We start from the raw sequence: 20,801 nt of genomic DNA, 5'->3' as shown, positions 1-20,801 counted from the left end.
AGACAGGCTGCTCTTTGTTCCTGGACATTTATATAAAGTTTTTTTATACTCATGTGTACAAAAGTCTTTGATTATGAGTTGAAACAGCTCAGCTTCCTAACAGTGTTGAAGTATTTGTTATCAGCATTGCAGATGGTTGAAAGAGGCACCTTTACAAGCATGTTCTGGTGTTATCTGGTATTACGTGAAAACGTAACGTCAGGAGACACAAATGGCCTGTTGCTCCATATTATCTAAAGGAAGCCAACGAATAGTTCTAAGCCAGCCTTGCAATGGTTTCCTCTGAAGTCTGGCTAGAGGAATGACATATGTGCAAGAGGCTATGAGGCTCAACAGAACTGAGAGAAAGTCTGAAAGCTATCTGAAGATATTCTGAAGTAGAAAAATCATTCTGAAAAGTCTGAAACCTTTCTTCAGGAGAAAAATTGCTGTCACAGATCTGGAGTGTAGAACTGATTACATGAGCTCCATGAATGTGAAAGGGACCTCTTAGAGGTTCCATTCTTTGGCCCAATGAATCAAACAACAGGCAAAATGTCTTGAGGGCAGAGTGAAATCTCTGAGGCAAGTAGTCCTTTAATCAACAAATCATCGAGTTATGGGTTCTTTTTAAGAGTATAATAGCCCTTGTGATTGAAGATCCCTGATGCATTGCTTTTCTGGCAAATCCAATATAAAGCTGAAAATGAAAAACTAGCTTCCCACCTTTTCTTTTACATGTGAATAACATAACCATCAGCAACTGCACCCTATACTGTACTTCAGGAAGAACACATTCATAATCACCCCTCAGCCAGAAGCTTCAGGAAGAATGCAAAGTGGAGGAAGAGGAGAAATTTAACAAAGAAGCAGACTGAGCAGTATCCATTTCTTCATTTGGAGGTGATTTAAAGTAAATTAGTTCCTGAGGCCAATTTTCATATTCAGTTAAAAATCACATATCACTCATAATTGAGGGGAAGATTATCTTAACATTTAATAACTCTTTAAACATAAGAGGAACATTGAGCATCTTTACTGCAAATCTCACCTTTCAATACAATAAGAAAAGGAGAAAAGAAAAACAATCAAAACCTATTGTAAGAAAATACTTAAGGGGCCTGACCCAGGCCCTGATGAATTCAATAGAAAAACTCTATTGATTTCAATGGCCTTTGATGAAGCCCATAAACATTTGAAGAAAGAAATTTCTCACTTTTGGACCAAATGATCCATGGTGTGTATAGCGGAGGTTGAGGAAAGAGAAAAGAACTGTCTGGCACACAGGTCAAAATAATGTAGGAAAAGTAAATGGGAAACATGTGCATTGAAAATTCTGGATTTCAATTGCTCCTAGACATTCTTAATTTAAAAAGGGATAATTTCTTATTCAATTACATCTCAAATAAAAGGTAAGACCCTTGAGTGAGCAATGAAAGTAAACAACTTGTTTGCGTATTATAGATAAACACAATACTTTGTTTTTATATTGGTTATATGATGAATGTTGAACAGAAATGTTAACACTATATTGAAACAAATAAGTGCATTCCCTTATTGTACAGGAAGTTTAATTTACTTACATATTTGTGGGCATTGCAATAGGTGTGACTCTATAATTCAGAAATGGGCTAGCAATTTCGATATACTGTTCAGGCTTCTTTATTATAGGTTCTGAAAAAATAAAAAAATATTATTATGAGTTTTAAAGCACCAAAACCAGTGATATTGTTCAAAATAAAAATTCTCAAAAAAGGGTTAAGACTGGCTACTTTTGGTACAATTCAAGGTGAAATCTGACATTACAAGGATAGCTGTATGTACTAAACCATTGAAGTTCCAGTTAATTGTACTTTTGTAAAATACAGTGATTTTTGAAAGTACAGCTTTCAAAAGATTTTAATGCAGCAGGACTTTTGAAATATGAAGTGGACACTTCTACAACTTGGTTTTGCAGTGTCATTACTATCCATGAGAACCCTTTAGCCCACAACCCTTTAGCCCATTAACATAGTTGCAGCTGAATAACGCCATAGCTCCCTGCAAGCAACCAATCCATATTGGATCAAATCTTGACCACCTAGTTCAGTTATTACCCCATCCTCAAGCAAACTGCAACTGAAGTCAATACAAGTTTTCCCAAGTAAGGAATTAAGGATTTGGTTCATTTCAAATAAATAAATATAATGCCTAAGATGCTCAAAAAAATCTGTCTTAGTTCATACCATCTACATGCATGAAATGTCTGTAAATTAGACTTACCATTGCATTATTGTTAAATGTGAAAATTATTAATATTTCTAATGAAGAGTATTTTGAGAAAAAACTATTAAGGACCACATTTTCAAGAGTGCATGCACACAATTGGAATAACTGAATAAAAATGGTCCATTAAATGACTAACTAGTTATTTAAGGAAACTTCCTGAATTCTTAGTGAAATACTGTTAGGCAATTTTCATTGCTAATATCTGATCTGCAATACTCTCTAAAAAGACTTTAGGAGCAAGTCTATGAGAACCCTCTTAGACAATTATGAAGTTGCTATTGAGGAAATTTAAGCCCAAAAGACGGCATGTTTTAGAAACGTAGGCCTGTTTCCTGGTCTGCCATTCCTGCAGTTAGTGCAAGAATGGAAGGGGACGGTCAACAGTGCCTTTAAATAAAGCACTGTGCGCACACAGAGCTTATATCCTGCAATGTGCTGATTACTCTGAGCCTGAGCCAACAAGGGTAGGCCTACACTGCAGCTCTGAGCCTCCCAGCCAGGGCAGACACACTCCTGTAAGCAGGGCTCAATATAACATGCTAAAAATAGCAGTATGGATGTTGCAGCCAGCAGAGATTCAGGCTAGCCACCCGAGCTCAGACACGGGGTGCCGGTGGACCTGAGAGCCCGAGCTGATGACAGAGCCATCAACATCCACACTGCAATTTTTAGCACACTAGTTAAAGCTTCACTAGCGCAAGTCTGGCTATCTGGTATTGGGAGGCTTGTGCCTAGCTGCAGAGCAGATATACAGTTTAAGTATGTGAATAGGATCAATAAAGTCAGTGGGGCTATCCATATGCTTAAAGTAAAGCATGTGTTTAAGCGCTGTGCTAGCTATCAACATCGTGTCCCCATAGCTCTAATAATAATAAATAAATAATTTATCAAAGCTTTCCAGTTTCTGTGTTCTCAGTTAAAAAGTGGTTAAGCCCATCACTGATTCTCTCCAAATCTTTAATTCACATTTGGGGATTTTTTCCAGTTATGATGTATCCTACCTCTCCAAACACTCATTTATGAAAGAATGGGAGGGGGGAGCCTTAAACAAGGGTGCAAAAATAAGGAGCAAAATTCAGCTGCGATGTAACTCCACTGAAATTATATGCCAAGTGTTTCCACTATATTGGTTCACAAGTGAAACACTAAGAATTTTAACTGTGATTCGTAGACAAACCTTGAGCTTCATCTGTCACAACAGTTTCTTTTTTCGGGCGGATAAGTTTCCATCGAGGAATTGGTGGTGGCTTTGGTGGAGCTACCAGAGGACAGGACCTAGTCCTAGTCACCAGCACAGGATGGCTATGTATGTGGGAAAGTCCATACTGCCTCAACTTCTCAGAGGAATCAGCCTGCAAAATCCAGAAGGATAAACTCAGTGACAGCAGTTCTCCTTTCCCATGCTAAAAAAGCTAAACGGTAAGCCTACAGAATCTTGAAAAAATATTAGATTTAACATGAAATATTCCGTCAGCTCCTTGTTCGAAACATGTCTAGCAAAGACGACTGATCAGGAGGCAAAATTTAATGGCACTTTTTTGGTTTCAATACATTTTATTTATAATGGATTTATCGTACAACAGTTGTTTCAGCCACAACCCTGCGTTTTTCAGCTCTGGAGATAAACACAGAGTGATACTGTGTCACAGCAGTGGAATGAAAAAAGGAGGAAGGCTGACAACATTTTGTTTTAAGAATTTAAAAAAATATATTTTTCTGAAGTGTTGGCCACAGCTTCATGCTGACATCTACAAGGTGGCAGAGTTTTACTAAGCAACTGGTTTATTTAGGTGGCTTGTGAAAACATCCATAATGTAAAATCATTCTGCAGCAATATTTTTATCAGAATTAGTCCCTTAATCTCACTGTCTATTTTAGTACATAACAGAAGTATGGTTGTATATAAAGACACTACAGCTTAACCATGACCTAAGAACAATTTTAGATATGGACATTGAGTGGTACTCTTCCCATTTAAACAGTTATCTTCTAATTTAAGTATATTCCTTCACTACTTAATGTTTACTGTTAATATTTGGACATCTTTTCTTTTTCTTTTTTTAGCTATGCATCTTCTGTTGTTCACTAAACAAACTACACCAATTACTCAACTTTATACTGCATTCCAACAAAAAGCACACCCCATTTCTCCCGCTCATTGTCTAACAACCCTAGAACTCCACTAGTTCTGCAACAATTACTGTGATTGTGATTGTCAGTGTGACTGAAAATAAAGAGAAATCAAGCTAGAATGCAAAAAAGATCCATAAGCAACCTCATCAGTTTGATGTGATGTTTCCTCCTGGACATATAACATGCAGGAGTGGTGGCTGGGGAATGCAGGAGTGGTGGCTGGGGAAGCACACATTTAAACAGATAGTACTTAATATGTAAGAAGCAAAGCCACCTGGTGTTTCGAAATGATTCTGCACTGCAGCAAACCAGTTTAGCTACTTTACTTGGCAGATAACTGTTGGCCAAGATACATACTAGAGTAATACCAAACTATTGATTTTTCCCCTTTTATTTGAGTAACTTTGCATTCTTTATGTAGACAGCCAAAACCCAGCTATACAAGCATTAGGAGAGCACACACCAGTAAAGTAGGCCAAAAAAGAAAAATGCAAAAATCATGGTCCCACTGACCTGAATGACAAAACTCCCATTGACTTTAATTGGGCCAGGATCTCAACCAAGTAATTAAACGAATCTTCCAAAATATGATTACTTTCAATGGTGGATTTCTGGGTCCCCAAACATGGTCTGAACAAGGCTTGCCTAAAAGATTTCCAGAAGAAATAGTATATTTCTATATTTAGCCCCCTAGACTACCATTCATCCATGAGTCTACTAAATGACCATCTCGGACAAATGTCTAAATGACACCTCAGACCTGCCTTATTCCACCCGGTCTATCACACCTCTTTTGTGGTAATCTCTGCCTCATTAGGGATTGAGGCCAAAACCAGGGAATTAGACTTGTCTCTCCATATGACAGGAGAGAAAGAAACCACTAAACCATGACTTCCAAACTGCTTTCTGATTACTATAAATTACCAGTAGCATAGAGAAACTGTGCTAAACACATAAATTATACAGGATTAAATTACAGTGGTCCTTCTAGTAACACGATACAATTTAAACAAAGAACACAATCCTGGGTCCAACTGATATTAAACACGGTTAATTCCAAACAGTCTCATAAAAGTACTGCCAGACATTTCTTTATTCTGAGAAGACTAATAATCTTTAAGTGCTCTAATTATTAGTAATAGGAATCAAGTTGAAGAGAAAATTTGTTTTTATTCCTTACATCTAAAGCTAATGTTTCAAGAAATCCTTCCCTCTCCATCATTACAAATAGCTTTTGGGCTGGATGAGTGAACTAATTGTAAATATATTCACAGGTTACAACTCCCTTTTTTCCCCCCTTTTTCTGCAGAAACAAGAAATGTAACATCTGCCACCCACTTACTTTCACCAGTCACAACAACAATTACATCTTAAATGAGCACAGATTGGCTATTTTCTGTTTTATACTTCTAGTTTATTAGAAATTATGAGTTAATTGTACTAAAAAACTGAATTCAATTTTTCAAGGAGCACTTACAGTAATTAGGCTTACTTTTTCATTAATATCCCATCTTGCCTTTTTTTTTTTTTTAATCTAACAAGATTTAGTCTAGCCCTCATTATCTGGAAGTATACTGACTAACACAGGGATTCAAGAGTGGGAAGTGAAAAATGCGGTAAAACTGAAGGATTGCTAGGCCTGTGGCAGAGAAATGTAGATTTAAAGATTAAAAGAAATGTATTCAGCATTGAAATATAAATTGAACTGAACAGTCATTTCCTGGGGAATATTTTTTTTAAATGAACTTGTGACAAAATAAATATCTTAATTGTGAAATAGTTATTTGTCTTTCCTGAGAGATCAAAGCCTTACCATTTGCCCCAAAACAAAGATCTTTTCTTCAGACAAATGGAGAGGTACATAGCTAGCATACACCACCATTTGTGGCAGTGTTGGCACTGGAGAGCCTAGAAGAGAGAACACTGCATCAATAATGACAGGTTTCAGATTCAGTAGCAGCCGTGTTAGTCTGTATCTGCAAAAAGAACAGGGAGCACTTGTGGCACCTTAGAGACTAACAAATTTATTTGAGCCTAAGCTTTCGTGGGCTACAGCCCACTTCATCGGATGCATAGATCAATACTGCTTAGAACAGGACAAAAACAAAACAAGTTATGAAGCACATAACACCAAATGGTTCTAATTCCCTGTGGAACACCATGTTCTCTAATTAGATTAGGTTGGAATATTTAATTGAGAAGAAGTGCTTGATAGACTCTCCATTCAAAAGGAACTGTTTCTGGAAAAGCCCCATTGTTTTGGTCCAATGCAATTAGTGTGTTAATACCTTTTAAACATTTTGCTTGCATTACACAAAATAGGTAGCAGACAGGCTGCTGGTCAGAAAGTAACTTTAGTGATCAGTCCACAGGAGATATTCCTTTTATGTTTTCCCCCTAAATGTTAAAAATATTGGTACTGAGATGCCACAGCACACAATATAAATGCCTAGACAGATAAGAGAGGGTATGTCTCCATTACAAAATTATGTCGACCTAAGTTATGTTGATGTACAGCCACTACAACAATTAAAATCGCTTTTGAATGTCCACACTGCTGACACACGGAGCATAATGCGTGTCCTCACCAGGAGAGATTGCACTGATTTAACAGTCAGTGTAGGGCTTTGTGGGATGGTTTCTGAAAGGTAGCAACATTCGATGTAAGCAATGCAGTGTTCACACTGACATGGTGTCATCCTAACTACATCAAAATTGACTCTATTCCTCTCGTGAAGGTGGAGTTATTAAGTCGGTGTAGTGGGCAAGTTACATCGGCAGGAGCAACATTTTAGTATTTTTAGTGCCTTACGTCAATTTAACTATGAGGTGTAGGCCAAACCTTAGAAATGTAATCTGGATTATATAAATGGTCCAAAAACAACAGGAGCTATTTCTTCCTGTTTCACTTTCCCAGTCTGTGGGAGTGGGTGCTGCGTGTATGAACTGATTGGCCAGGGCCTGATTCCTGTCTTTCAAGGGCATTTTTTTTTCATGTAGTGATGTGACAGAATATACTAGTGTTTACACCCCACACACTATTGTAATTATTTCTGTACAATTTGCTGATCAATAATATCATGGTAAAATGCATGTAGCAGTGTTATATGTGAAGCTATAAACATAAGCTGAAATCTTGACTAAAAGTACATTTTCCAGATAAGTCTGGGGAGAGGCCAAACCAGTTCTTCAGAGACAAAAAGGTAAGCTGACAACTCAGCCAGGTGTAAACAAGGCTGATGGATCATTTCCCGCTAAGTGGTCATTCTTTGTCAGGAAAGGGGGTAGGGGTATAAATCTATATCTTAGCAAAGAAACAGAATAGAGTTTCCTTCCACAAAGACTTTGTCGCCTTGCTCCCAGCTAGAAATGCTTCTCAAAGGGGGGACAGAACTATAAAAAGCAGGGGCCAACACCCCCCCATCCCTCTCTCTCTCTCCCCGCCCATCGCAGTCACTGCGCGTCAAGAGACAAAGAAAGCAGCCTTTGGACAGTTTTGTCAGTATGACTGCTGAAAGCATGTGGTGAGAAAACTTTGCTTTGACTCTAATACAGTTTAAGTTAGGCACCAATAAGTTATCTTTATTTTTCTTGTAACCACTTCTGATTTTTATGCTTCATTACTTGTACTCACCTAAAATTAATTTGTAGCTAATATATTTTCTTTATTGTTTTATCTAATCCAGTGAGTTCAAATTGAAGTGTCTGGGTAACCCCATCTGTGATAACAAGTTGTGTGCATATTATTCCCTTAAAGGAAAATGGACTCGGTATATTTGTACTATTTAGGTAAGGGATGAGCAGTACAGGACATATGTTTCTGGGGGGAAATCTGGGACTGGTAGTGTGTTGGGGTCATCCTGTGCTAATCTTTTTGGCTGGTGAGAGCCATGGTGTGGCTGGCTGGCTGTAGCACACACAGAGACATAGTTGGGAACATGTTGGAGGCTGTTTGTGAGCAGTCCAGGTTGGAGGCTACAGCAGCAAGGCATTGTAAAGGGCACCCCAAGTTACAGGGCATGGGCGACAGCTATTCATTGGTCTGGATTGTACCCTGCTATGTCACAAGTGATCTCGATTTGCAAGACAGAGACAGGGATCCATTACCTGTCTAATTCTAATGAGTCTCCAACTATCTAAGTTGACAGAAGTGTAGCTATGTGCTTTTAAAATCTGTTTTTCTGGAATGTATGCAAAGCTTTCAATGCTTTTCTTCAATACTCTAAGAAAACCTCTGATTCTTGAATGTCCCTTCTGAAATCCTTTTAAATTCAACATCTCTGTAAAATTTGAGAGGTTGGCGAATGCTCCAGTTGGTCCTTAATATCTCTCTCCACACGCTTGTGACTCCCATGTTAGCCACAGCTGTTGTGTTAGCTATGGGTTTCATTTGTTTAAAAGCAATAATGTCATCTGGGCTTGATCTCAGTCCCCTGCAGACATGTTGGACCTACTACAAAAGCAACACTAGCAGCCCCAATGTACATTACAGAACAGTAAATGCCACAAGCCAGACCAATTTCAGCTCATGTGAGAAAACATTTTACTCAAATAACCAGAACTTCATCAAATACCAGGTGGAGCCTAAAGCTACAAAACCAAGTCCAGATGGACTGTGAAACAACATGTATACAGGGCACTGAACAAATTATTAGAGCATGTAAATCATTAACAGATTGCTATATCATATCAACTTTAACATTAATAGACTATTCTGACTGCTTTTAAAAATGAAATATTTGATTTTTTTCACTGTACAAAAATTAAGGGGGAAATTTATTCTTCTGTAAAATAGCATGCAATCAATGTCTGTGAATTTGGTTAAAACTGATAACATTGCTAAATATGAATTATTAGGTGAAAAGTGTTACCACCTACAGCATTACTAAAATGTTTAGCCCCAGCAATGCCTACCATTTAGATCTGTCACTGAAGATTTACAAACTGTTCAGTCAACTGCTAAAGATTTGAGAACTCAGCAGTTGCACAGTTTTAGATCTTGCTGTTTTGTAAATTCATTCAGAGAACACTACATTTTGAGCAAGCTCATTCTCCCCCCCCCCCCCCAAGGGAGCAAAAAAGCATTTAGAATTAACTCAGGGAAAATTTGTATATTAAAAAGAAGGGCCAAAGGGTTTTTATTTTCAGGAATTATCAGGATTTTCTTCTAGGTCATTCTGAAATATTCACCTGAACACAACATACACATGTAAGATTTTTTTTAATACTAAAAATATTAGGCTCTAATTTCAATCTGTGAGTGAAAACTTTAACTATTCTGCACAGATAAAAGGCAAACTGTAAGAATATCAAGGCTCTTTTTATACCTATTAACTACCTAAGGTACTTACATTTCCCTGATTATCAAAGTATCTGTGTACCTCAATCTTTTACTGTATTATTTCTCTCAATACTCCTGTAACAGAGAAATACTACTATCCCTATTTTACAAATGAGAAACTGAGGCTCAGAGAGACTGACTTGCCCAAGATCAGTCAGGAAGTCTGTGGTAGAGCAAAATCTCCCAAGTCCCATGCTAGTACCCTAACGACTGGAACATCCTTCCTCTCTGGGACTATTAGGGCTATTCAGAAACAATAACAAAGATAAGTAATTGTCTAGAAGCATAGTGGAGTTGTGCTTGATCAACAGTGATTGGAGCAAAGGACATAGCTAGTGGGTGAAATCATTGTCACTGGACAGCGAGGAGTAAGAGGAGATCTGTGAACTGTTAGAGGCCTTGGTTTGCTAGAATCTAGACATTTCTAAAAGGTGGGAAGGGCCTCTGATAACTGTCATATATAAAGCTGACCATTAATCTTATTTTTCAATATTTTGTCTTCCCAGCATTGTTTCACCAAGGGGTCCTTTCTCAATCTAAGCAGTAATTATGAAAATTGCTGATCAATAATAAACAAGTGATTAGCATTTACCGAATATCCATACATGAATGTATCTGAATCAACAAGGCTAAACTTAAAATAAGTAGTTAAGAACAAATGATTGAATGGACTCATGTAATGAAGACAAAAATTCTTTTGTAATTCTAAAAAGTAAAATGTAAACTTTATCAAGAGTTATTTTACAGCAATGTAGGAAGGATTCATACTCATCTCAAAAAGTACAGGAGATCAGTACTTTTGGACGCCTCAAGATCAAATGTGCTGTTGAGGGAAACTGCTGAAATGAAAGAGCAATTTCATGCTGCTGCAGGTGAGATAATGCCATAGCTGCACAATGATCATTTAGGTCCCGTTCCAAGACTTCCAGCAGTAATTCAGAAACCTTTTGCAATCACCACCAGCCTCATGGTTCTGAATCTGAATCCTTCCTGCACTGTCAAACGTCAGTTAAGACACGAACAAGGATCTGCCACCCCATCTATCTTGCATCGCTCTTTACATGTCCTTTATGTTAACTCCCAGACATTTTCCCTCCTTTAAGTACCATTCAGAAGAGATTATTTAGGTCAGACCCTTTTACGTGTTCCTCCAGCTGTCCAAGGGCATGGCTACCATTACAGATGCTCTGGATTCATTCTTAACACCCAACCTAGGTATTTCCATCTTCTTTTTTGATAACTTTGGAGATGAAGGGTTATTCAACTCTCTGATGAACCTCAGCATTTGTTTTAAGTTCATTCCATTTCATACCTAGTATTTACCTGAGCCTTTGCTTTCAAACTGATGTCATTCAGTTTGAACTGATGCCCTGGATAAACTCTTTCAGATAACGTTAAATGTGAGGGCCAATACTACACATAGCAAGTGACCTAGAATAATCAATACTGAAATTAATACAAGATGGTTGGTCAAACAAGCAATGTTTCGATAATGGCTAAAAGCATTCACACAAGGAAAATGTCTTCCTCCTTAATGCTATTGATATTATGTGTGAAAAGAAACAGAGAATATAATATGGTGTTCAGCACATTACTTCAACCTCATTGGGAACGAAGTAAGATCTACCATAGTATTAAGCACCCTGAAAGTTCCAAATTCTTCTGCAATCACAGCCATAGCTGATAAAATTAAAAGGGAGGATAGATGACCCAGCTTTTCAATATTTGTGAAGGAGATTGTGTCAGTCTCCTATATACATATATTGGAAAATATGGGAAGTAAAATTATGGAAGACAGGATGACTGAATTCAGGACTTTGTCAAAAACATTAAAATTTAATACTCTCCTTTTCTTCACAGCCAACCAATCTTACATTTTTACACACCTTACAGACTCCTTCTTTACAAGTTTCAGATTTTTATGTTCTAGTCTATCCAGATTCTTATCACACCCATTTACTAAGTATCTGAACATGTATCCCTGACTGGGACTTTCAGGCTCATCTCTGGTTCTTTTCACTTTGCTAATGCCTCCACAACATGTTTTAATTTTCCCCTTGGACTAGCTTTCCTAGTTCTTCATTCTTGCAGCTCTTTAGATGTCTCTTGTGCTACTTCTCATTGTTCAAAAATCTCAGGTTTTTGATATCTGAAAATTCAAGATATGATAGCTCTACTGATTTGGCTGAAATATACCACGGATCACTGCTTTTCAAATGATTTCACTGTCCCACTAAATAGTAACAACAGCCCTTTATTTACTCTCATGGAACAAAGGTCTCTCACATGTATTATGATTGCATTTCATCTGGTCTCTGCAGTAGGCCTGAGACCAAAGGGTACTTTGGTTCCACCAGACACGGAACCTGAATCAGTTTCCTCCTCCATTTCTTCTTCACACCCATCTTCTATTGCACACCACCAACTGTCTCTTCTCCTTTAATGTAATAGCAGCAAAGACAAAAATCTTCTAGGAATGTTGCCTCTTGACCACTATTTGGTGATTCTGCCTGTCCTTTTATTGATCTAATAAAACCTCCAATATGTTCCAGTTCACTGAGACCTGTTTCTCCGCTCCTTTCCATATTTAAACATACCATCACACTATTAAGGCATTTGTTTTTTTCTTTCCATAATGTGCTTTCATACTGCCTTAGGCTGGCCCAGAAGTGAGTCTGTTACACTTCCACAATTATTAAACTGAAGTACAAGAAGAGATATTTTTTCAAATAAATTTTAAAGTTTGTAGTTCTTTTACTCCACTAACAGTGAACATAAATCAGATGTCAAACTAACAAGCTTCCTGCTGGTTGTTGATGACAAACAACTACACATAATACCTTCATAGCTGTGTAAAAAACAACAACAACAAAAACCAACCAACTGATTAAATTCTACGAGCATTTATAACTTACTCTCAATAAAGGACTGAAGGGAACTTTGAATGTCTGTAGCTATTCGTGCAGAATGAGGTGCTGACTTGTTTTTTTCTTTTTCACCATCTCTACTTTTCTTCTTTCCGATTTCTCTTTGTTCCAGCTTATCTACCAAACAGAATAAAGACAACATCTTTTCTTTTCCTTGTAATGCCTTTAAATCATGAAACCTCATTGTCTTATCAGTATTTCAGATAAGCTTTTTAAAAGAAAAAGAGTAAAATTCTTGCTCAGTTAGATAAGTAGAATAGATTTAGAAAGCACAGTAAAGACAAAGGCTATGTCTTCATTGTAGAAAAAGGTGTGTTTTGTTTTTCACATCAAGACAGAAACTTGTAAAACTCCTAGTGGAGACAAGGCACTGTAGTTTTTACATTAATGGACCTGATCAGGGGAAATGGGCAACTTTAATTCTGGCATTTAACGTTTGAGTGCTTAACTTTCTTTCCTTGACATAGACAGGTAGGGGTGTGTGTACACCATATGATGGGTCATCAGCAAGGATGGAGCATTTAAATCCACCACACAGACCTGTGCCACTTGAACTAATAGAGTAACTGATAGCAGTAGGAGGTTGTTATACTCTGTGTGAACTAGCACTTGAGGAAGATGGAACACTTTCCCAGAGGGTTTGCTGACACCAGAGGAATAGTGAGACTCAGGAACCTTGGGCATAAGCTTCACTTCTTCGGATGCATAGGTGAGGTTTTAACTCACGAAAGCTTATGCCCAAATAAATCTGTTAGTCTTTAAGGTGCCACCAGACTCCTTGTTGTTTTTGTAGATACAGACTAACACGGCTACCCCCTGATACTTGACATCAGGAACCTTGATTCTATTCCAAATTCTGTAAAGAGCTTTCATGGGCACATTTCTCCTTACTTAGTCAGTCCAAGCCTTCACTTCTCAGGCTTTTAATCCCATTCCCAGTCTTCTTGCCCACCCCCCACCACCACCCAGTCCTAGTTCCCCACATCCCAGATCTTCAATCTCTCTCTTTCCTCATCTGTGGTCTCTGGTCGCTCCACCCCCCATGTCCTTGATCTTTATCCCTACAGGCTCCCAGTTCCAATCTTACTTGCCAGATTCCTCATCCGATCTCAGTCTCTCCCCATCTCCATTGCCCTCAGCTCCTTGGTCACTCTCCTTGTCCAGTCAGTCCCAGTTTTCCATCCCCACCCTGGGTCCTCATCAGATCCATTTCCACTGACTACTGGCTCTGAGTCTCCACCCGATTCTGGACCCAGCTTCCAGTTCCAGTCTCCTTGTCTAGCCTACAGTCCCCTCCTCCCCGCAGACTCCTTGTCCCAATCAACTTCATCTGCTCCCTTCCCACTGGTCTGGCTCTTGACTTCTCTGCAATTGACTCAGGCAGCTTCATTCCCCCAGACTACCTGGGTCAAGCAGAGTGATCAGAAGCCACTCTAGCTATAGTCCTGCTAGGCAGCTACCTAGGGTGACAGATTTCTGGACTGCTCCCTATAAGTGCAGAATTGGCCCAGCCGCTCCTCTGTAATCACAGAGGAGCAACTGGGCCAAACCTGAGTGATTCAACTGTTTTGGCCCGAATTTTCCAAAACAATTCAGCATGAGGCACAAACCCAGAATGGAAAATTTCATCCAAATGATTAAAGTTTGCCAAAAATATAAACAACTGAAAATATGGTGGTTATAATGGGAGTTATCAAACAACCTTAATTATAGATGATCTTATCAACCCCATCTATAATAATATCAACATGGGAAGTTAGTCTCTTAGGTTAATACCCTATTTCCATCACTGATACAAATCTAAGACTTCAGAAACTGTGCACTTTGAATTTTCAAAAGCAAATCATTTTAAAAATAAGTAATATATTTAAAGGGTGAGATTTTCTGTTGCACCTCGAAGAGGCACAGCACAGAACTCACAGCTAAGGGGTGGCAGGACTAAGATGGCTTTAAGCCAGTGCTGTGTCCTCCTGATTATCAGCTGTTTCAAGGGCTGGAGTGGTCCTGGTTGTAATTTAGATAGGGGCTATGTTACAACAGCCTCCCTGGGCTGCCCTACAGCTGACAGTGCTGCTCAGGATCTCTGCAACCCTATGCCCTCAATCCTGCCTGTAGAACAGCTGTGAAGCTTCCTATGTCAAGGCTGGAGAGAGGGTCCTCAGAAGCACCTGGGGCTATTTTTCACAGTTCCTGCACAATGGGAATTCTCCCCCGGCTAGATCCAGGGCTTTTCAAGTTCCTTGGCTTTACATCATTCTGGCTCTTTTGCTCAGTGCGCAGAGACCAGAGAGGCGCTAACTCAGGATCTCACCCAGTATCTTTAAGTTTAAGTTAGGGTAGGCAGTGAACACAGGATTCAGTCTATAGCGTGTGCTTTCTTATAACATACAGAGTTGTTGCAGAACTACGCATATGTTGTATTGTAAAAACTGAAGCTAACAGAAATAAGCATGAGATCTAAACATTGCAGAATGACACTGTGAAATAAGTGCGTTAATAAACCTGGAACATTACTTTTCTATTTAAATTCAAATGGGATTTTAAAGAAAATTGAATTCCAGAAATGTTAAATATATTAACTCACCTTCAATACCATGAATAGAAAAGTTATAGTTGCATTTTGATTTAAACCTATATGAACAGATTTTTATATACACTCACATGTTCACAAAGATATACACAAAAACACTGCTATCTTCCTTTCCTAATTTACAAAAATAAACAAAGACTTTTGAAATTGCACGTTCATGTTATTTTTAGTTTTCTGAGCTCCTTACAAGTAATCACCACTTGTAACATCCATTATGAAATAGATAATGCTGTTAAGCTCTTTTTGGTCAGAATTATGCTGGGTCAATCACCTTCGGGCAAATTGTAACCTATATACTTGTTTCTTTCTACAAGGAACAAGTTTCTATGGAAATGTCCATGTGCTAAACAGTGGAACATAGTGTTCTGCCACAAATGAATCAAAGGGAGGAGATACTTCAAAAAATTAGCCCCAAAACCTGCTACCACTATGGTCAACAGTTAAAACTGGACTTACTCTGGATTTACACTGGTGTCACAAACAGCAGAATTTGGTCTAGTGACTTCAATGGGAGCAAGACGGGGCCTATAGAGTAGCATACAGTGTAACAAAGTAGGATTTGCTTGAATGCTGAGCATTATGTCAACTTTGCCTATCTTCAATTTGAAAAGTTTTTACAGTGTCTGGAGTTTCCTACCTTTGCCAATTTTCTCAGCCTTCTCTGCTTGCTTACTGGCAACTGGAATTTCGTTTTTTAACTCAGGTCCTTTGGTCTCTTTAGCCTTCATATCTGACAGAGGATTTTTCAGTTCAGGAGTTGTCTCATTTCGTAGCTTAAATTCTGGCACTATGTCTTTTAAAAAGATCCAAACTTTATCCAAATATCCAGGCCTTAAAAAACACATACAATACATCAACATTACTTATATTTGCTACAGAATAAGGCTTTCTGCTCTGAATCTGACAGTTCAGAAAAGTAACTGTATTATTTCAGCTAACAAGCACACTGCTGTATTTATATGTTTTCATGTATAATTGTCAGAAAAATAACAAGAGTTAGCAAGAACAGGGTTTGTGCTAGGCATTATAGACAGACTGCTTAGTGGAGCTAGCACATCAAAGAATAGTGAGCCATCCTGTGCTCAGGCTTGTTAGGAGACACTGCTGTGGAAGACCTGATACTTCACAACTAATGGGGAAATCTTCAGTAGATCATTCTGCAAAACTAGAACGATAATGTAGGATCTTAAACTGAGACATAGAGTAAAACATCTTAATAACTAAATCCTGATTTTGTAAAAAGAAACACCCCTCCAAAGGTCCTTCTAGACGCTCCTATTCACCTCAATAAAACCAGCTCCAACACCTTCTCCCCATGGATTCCAACAAAGACTGTCTAACAGTCCCTTGATATGATGGCTGCTGTTGTGCTGGTTCCCCATAGGGGATCCTTGCATCCAGAAATAAAGTAAACTCTGATCAGCTGATGTGGAGGGGGCAGGGGAGTGGAGGGAACCTGAACAGACTCCCACAGTAACTGCATGAAAAACTTAGAACCATATCCCTCAACAGTTTATTGTGCAACAAGCTGTAGCCAGCTCTGTGTTACTGCACTCAGCAACAGTGTAGTACTCACTCTTTTCCTATTTGCAAAACAAAAAAAACAAAAAAATTATATTCAGGGTCAGATTTGCAGACACTGGCTTTCATTGCTGCATTAGTAAATTGCAGATGCAATATGGCCCCTGTAATTTAGATCATTTGGATGTCTAAATTTCTGATCTGCAGGCATATTCTGGGGCTTAAACAGCTAAGTACCTGGTAACCTAAATTGCAAGCACAAGTAGGAGCCCTAAATAAGGCCAGACTGAAATTTTGCCCCCTTATGTACTATTTACTATTGGAATATTAGTCCATTTAATGTTTAACTGTTTCTTTTAAAATACATTCACTAAAAGGCCACAAGTTGCAAAAGTACTATTTCTTTTACAAACAGAGCCTTCTACACCATATATCCCAATCAGCCATTCAAAAAAAGGAGGATGTCAGACTAACTCCCTGTTGCACTGGCTGTTCAGAATGGACTTGAATATGAGCTATTGGGGAGAGGGGGCTGGGAGAATGGGAGCAGGAGTGTTATTAAATGAAGTTTAGTATGACTGTTTGGCTTGAAATAAAAGTAAACAAGTTGCATCAGCTGGAAATGTGAAAAGAGCAGTCAATTGAACTCAACCTCTTTGTTTCTGGTTACACATAGGATTTCCTGTGTTTTCTACAGTAAATTCTTATACACAGTGATGCTACTATATATTAAAATAATCTTTGCCTGTCATATATCAGAATAAAACTAAACATACCTAGCAAAGTAGACTGTTTTCATTGCTGGGTTCAATATGAGTTAAAAAGTGTAACTATGTAAAAAAGAAACATCAACAGCTCTAACCTCGGTAATAGCTTCACAAATGTCAGAAATGCTTGCAGACATAAACTTAGCAAAATTCTTCAGGAACTGCAAGCTTCTAACCTCTAAAGTCTTTAAACACACATCTCCCCACTTACTAGAGTTAAAAACCTAACCTTTCATAAATTGATTTTTAAGGCCCACATCCCAGTTCATCTAGGCTCTCTGAAAAATAGTATTTATTTGCTTAACAGAAGAACTCACTGGAGAGGAATAACTTCTGGTATCCATCCAGTAAGTGCATGGAGAATTGTGAATTCCTCCAGCTCTCGTTTTCCAGCTTCGTGTATACTACAAGAAATTCAAATATTAAAATATTTATAGTTAAGTAGAGCATGATACAACTCCCATGGAGGCCAATAGTCAACAATAACATTAATAGAAATTAGCAAATTACTGTAAGACAAGCCATCAACACACAGAGCAGTTATGGATGTTCCTAAATCCATTGCTGCTAAAGATCTTCCAGTTGAAGTTTCAACATTTTCAGCTTCATTGGCTGCAGCTCATTCTCCTTTAAATTTATTGAAAGTATATAATATACCCTTTAAAAAAATTCTACTACAATTAGCACTTGTTTCTGCAATGTCACATGACAGTAATGAGATAAACAAAATTGGAAACCCAAAGGTTATCTGAAGTTTGTTATAAATAAAATTTCTGATATCTCTACCAACTTATAAATGCCGCACAAAATTTACTTTCACATATGTGTCTCTTTGCTGAGTTCTCAGACCTCAGTCTTATGTCCTCTAAACTTATATTTAATTAAATTAAAGGTAAAATGTTTAAAAGTACCTTAGTTACTCATAAGTGTAAAATCTCTTGAAAATGGAACTTAGGCTTCTAAGTCACTAATCAGCTTTTGAACATTTCAGCCCAGACTTTTTTTTTTTTTTTAAACTCTCATAACTAATGTTGCAGTATACTAGAAAACAGAACTCACCTAGGTGTAGGCAAAGAACATGATTCAAATGTTGAAATTCTTGAGACACAATTGCTCGCAGAGAGCCAGATTCTGGCGCAGGGTACATCCCCGCTCCCCAACCCCACCATCACCCTGGAGCAGGAGGGGACTTGAGAGGCAAGCTGTGACTGAGTCACAGTATGCTTCCCAGATCGGTCCTGGGGCAGTGCTACACCATGCTGCTTAATACATGTGACAAAATCATGACTAAACCCTAATTATCAATATCTTGTGATGTTCTATGTTTCTGTACTGCATCTTTGTAGGTTTTATTCTTTATGCCAAGTACCTCTAAATTACACTTTTTGATAAATACTAGCAAACATATCTCCTACACGTTTTTATACATAGTTGTAGCTATGATGGTTATTTTTGTAAAGATTTGATATAGTCAGATTCCTTAATTTTGTCTTTTATAAGAATGCATACCAGTAATTATTTCAAAAGTTGAACACTAAATGGAAAGGCCCAGCAAGGAGTCAAAGAATATCCAGTATATCATTCACGAAATACGAAAATCTTTCTGAACTGATAACTTAAGTGACTGGCAAACCTTATGTTTGAAATATGCAGGGTGTGACCCTCTCTGTCAAATACTACAAAATACATCCACTAGACTGCAACAGAAATAAAGACTGCAGTTTAAACTTTGCCTCTTCAGAATCCACTCTCCAGCTCCACTATTTTTCTTTCCTTTTCCTAATCAAAAGTCCTAAGCTTTTTTTAAAAGTCACTCTCGAGAAAAACTTGACCTAATAAAATACACTACTCATTCTCAGAGTAGAATTTTAAAATTTACAACTTATTGATAAATATAACCTCCCTTTTAAAAAAGTGAACATATATGTTTGTTTATATTGTTACAAATGAAAATCTATCCTTGATACTATTTTTTCTTCTCTGTTGTAGCAATAGACTAAGGCTATGTCTACACTACAAAGTTAAGTCGACTTAAGTTACATTGACAATCCTCCACCGCTGTAATTAAATTGCTGGTGCATATCCACACAATGCTCCTTGTGACGGCGTAATGTGTCCACAGCTGGTGCTCTTGCATCGACAAACAGAGCAGTGCATCTGTGGGTAGCTATCCCATTGTGCAACTTGCCACCATCTGCCACTGGGTGCTCTGGGAAAGGATTGCAGTGCATCTTGCAGGTAGGGTCAGCATCCCATCATATAGTTTTCTTTATCCCATCATCCCATGGGCTTCCTACGATGTTTTACACTGCTTTTCAACAGCCCCTGTAAATTGTGTGTCCGCCATCTATGTCTAAAAGCATGGATCCTGTCTGTCTTGTGATGAGTGTTATGAACACAATGCAGCTGATCTTGCAGTATTTCATGAGCTGCGATTTGATAATGCCACCGTGGTGCCTGTCCTGCTGTGTGCTATGGAAAGAAACAATTCAAGATCGCTGTTGACATTCACAGAGCAGCTGCGCATGGTGGACCCTCAGTACTGGGCTTGGGAAACAAGCACTGAGTGGTGGGATTACATCATGATGCAGGTAGGGGAGGATGAGCAGAAAGTGAAGAACTTTTGGATGTGCAAAGCCACCTTCCTGGAGCTGTGTTCTGAGCTTGCCCCTGTCCTTCAGCCCAAGAACACCAAAATGAGAGTTGCCCTCATGGTGGAGAAGTTAGTGGTGATTGCTGTGTGGAAGCTGGCAACTCCAGACTGCCATCAATCGTGAATCAATTTGGAGTTGGGAAGTCCCATGGGGATTGCAGTGATGCAACCGTGCAGGGCCATTAATCATCTCCTGTTATGAAGGACTGTGCCTCTGGGCAGTGTCAGGAAATAATAGATGGCTTTGTGGCAATGGGATTCCCTAACTATAGCAGGGCACGCATATCCCCATTTTGGCCCCAGACCACCTTGTGACAGAATATATCAACAGAAAAGGCTACTTTTCTATTGTATTGCAAGAGCTGGTGGATCACTGGGGTCATTTCACCGACATCAACACAGGGTGGTCAGGGAAGGTGCATGACACACACATCTTCAGGAATAGTGACCTATACAGAAAGCTGCAAGCAGGGACTTTCTTTCCACAATAAGCAAGACAGGAAGAGGAATTTCAAAAATTCTTTGGGCTTTAAAGGGGGAGGGGAACGTACCTGTGTACATGGCTGCAGGGCAGCGGAGCCCCAAGTGGTGACCAGAGCAGTCATGAATGGCACTGTGGACA

At 38.6% G+C, this 20,801-nt stretch overlaps 1 protein-coding gene across 5 annotated transcripts in view; it reads right to left on the bottom strand.

Moving 5' to 3' along the window:
- ADGB (androglobin) overlaps positions 1 to 20,801 on the bottom strand; it is a 217,712-nt gene that overhangs the window by 132,926 nt on the left and 63,985 nt on the right. For all 5 annotated transcript variants that reach the window (XR_006173985.2, XM_005280423.4, XM_005280422.4 and 2 more), the window contains 6 exons: positions 17,844 to 17,930; positions 15,876 to 16,069; positions 12,637 to 12,765; positions 6,194 to 6,288; positions 3,425 to 3,599; positions 1,563 to 1,653 (listed from right to left, as the gene is read on the bottom strand). Coding sequence is in view for 4 of the 5 variants with exons in the window: in XM_005280423.4 (XP_005280480.2) it covers positions 1,563 to 1,653; positions 3,425 to 3,599; positions 6,194 to 6,288; positions 12,637 to 12,765; positions 15,876 to 16,069; positions 17,844 to 17,930 (771 nt within the window). In the remaining variant the exon portion in view is untranslated. The remainder of the gene's footprint in view (positions 1 to 1,562; positions 1,654 to 3,424; positions 3,600 to 6,193; positions 6,289 to 12,636; positions 12,766 to 15,875; positions 16,070 to 17,843; positions 17,931 to 20,801) is intronic.

The sequence above is a fragment of the Chrysemys picta genome, chromosome 3 (genome assembly GCF_011386835.1).
Source record: "Chrysemys picta bellii isolate R12L10 chromosome 3, ASM1138683v2, whole genome shotgun sequence".
In the NCBI taxonomy this organism is placed as follows: Eukaryota; Metazoa; Chordata; order Testudines; family Emydidae; genus Chrysemys; species Chrysemys picta.
Note: the sequence above shows the minus strand (reverse complement) of the source record. Positions and strands in the feature narration are given on the sequence as shown.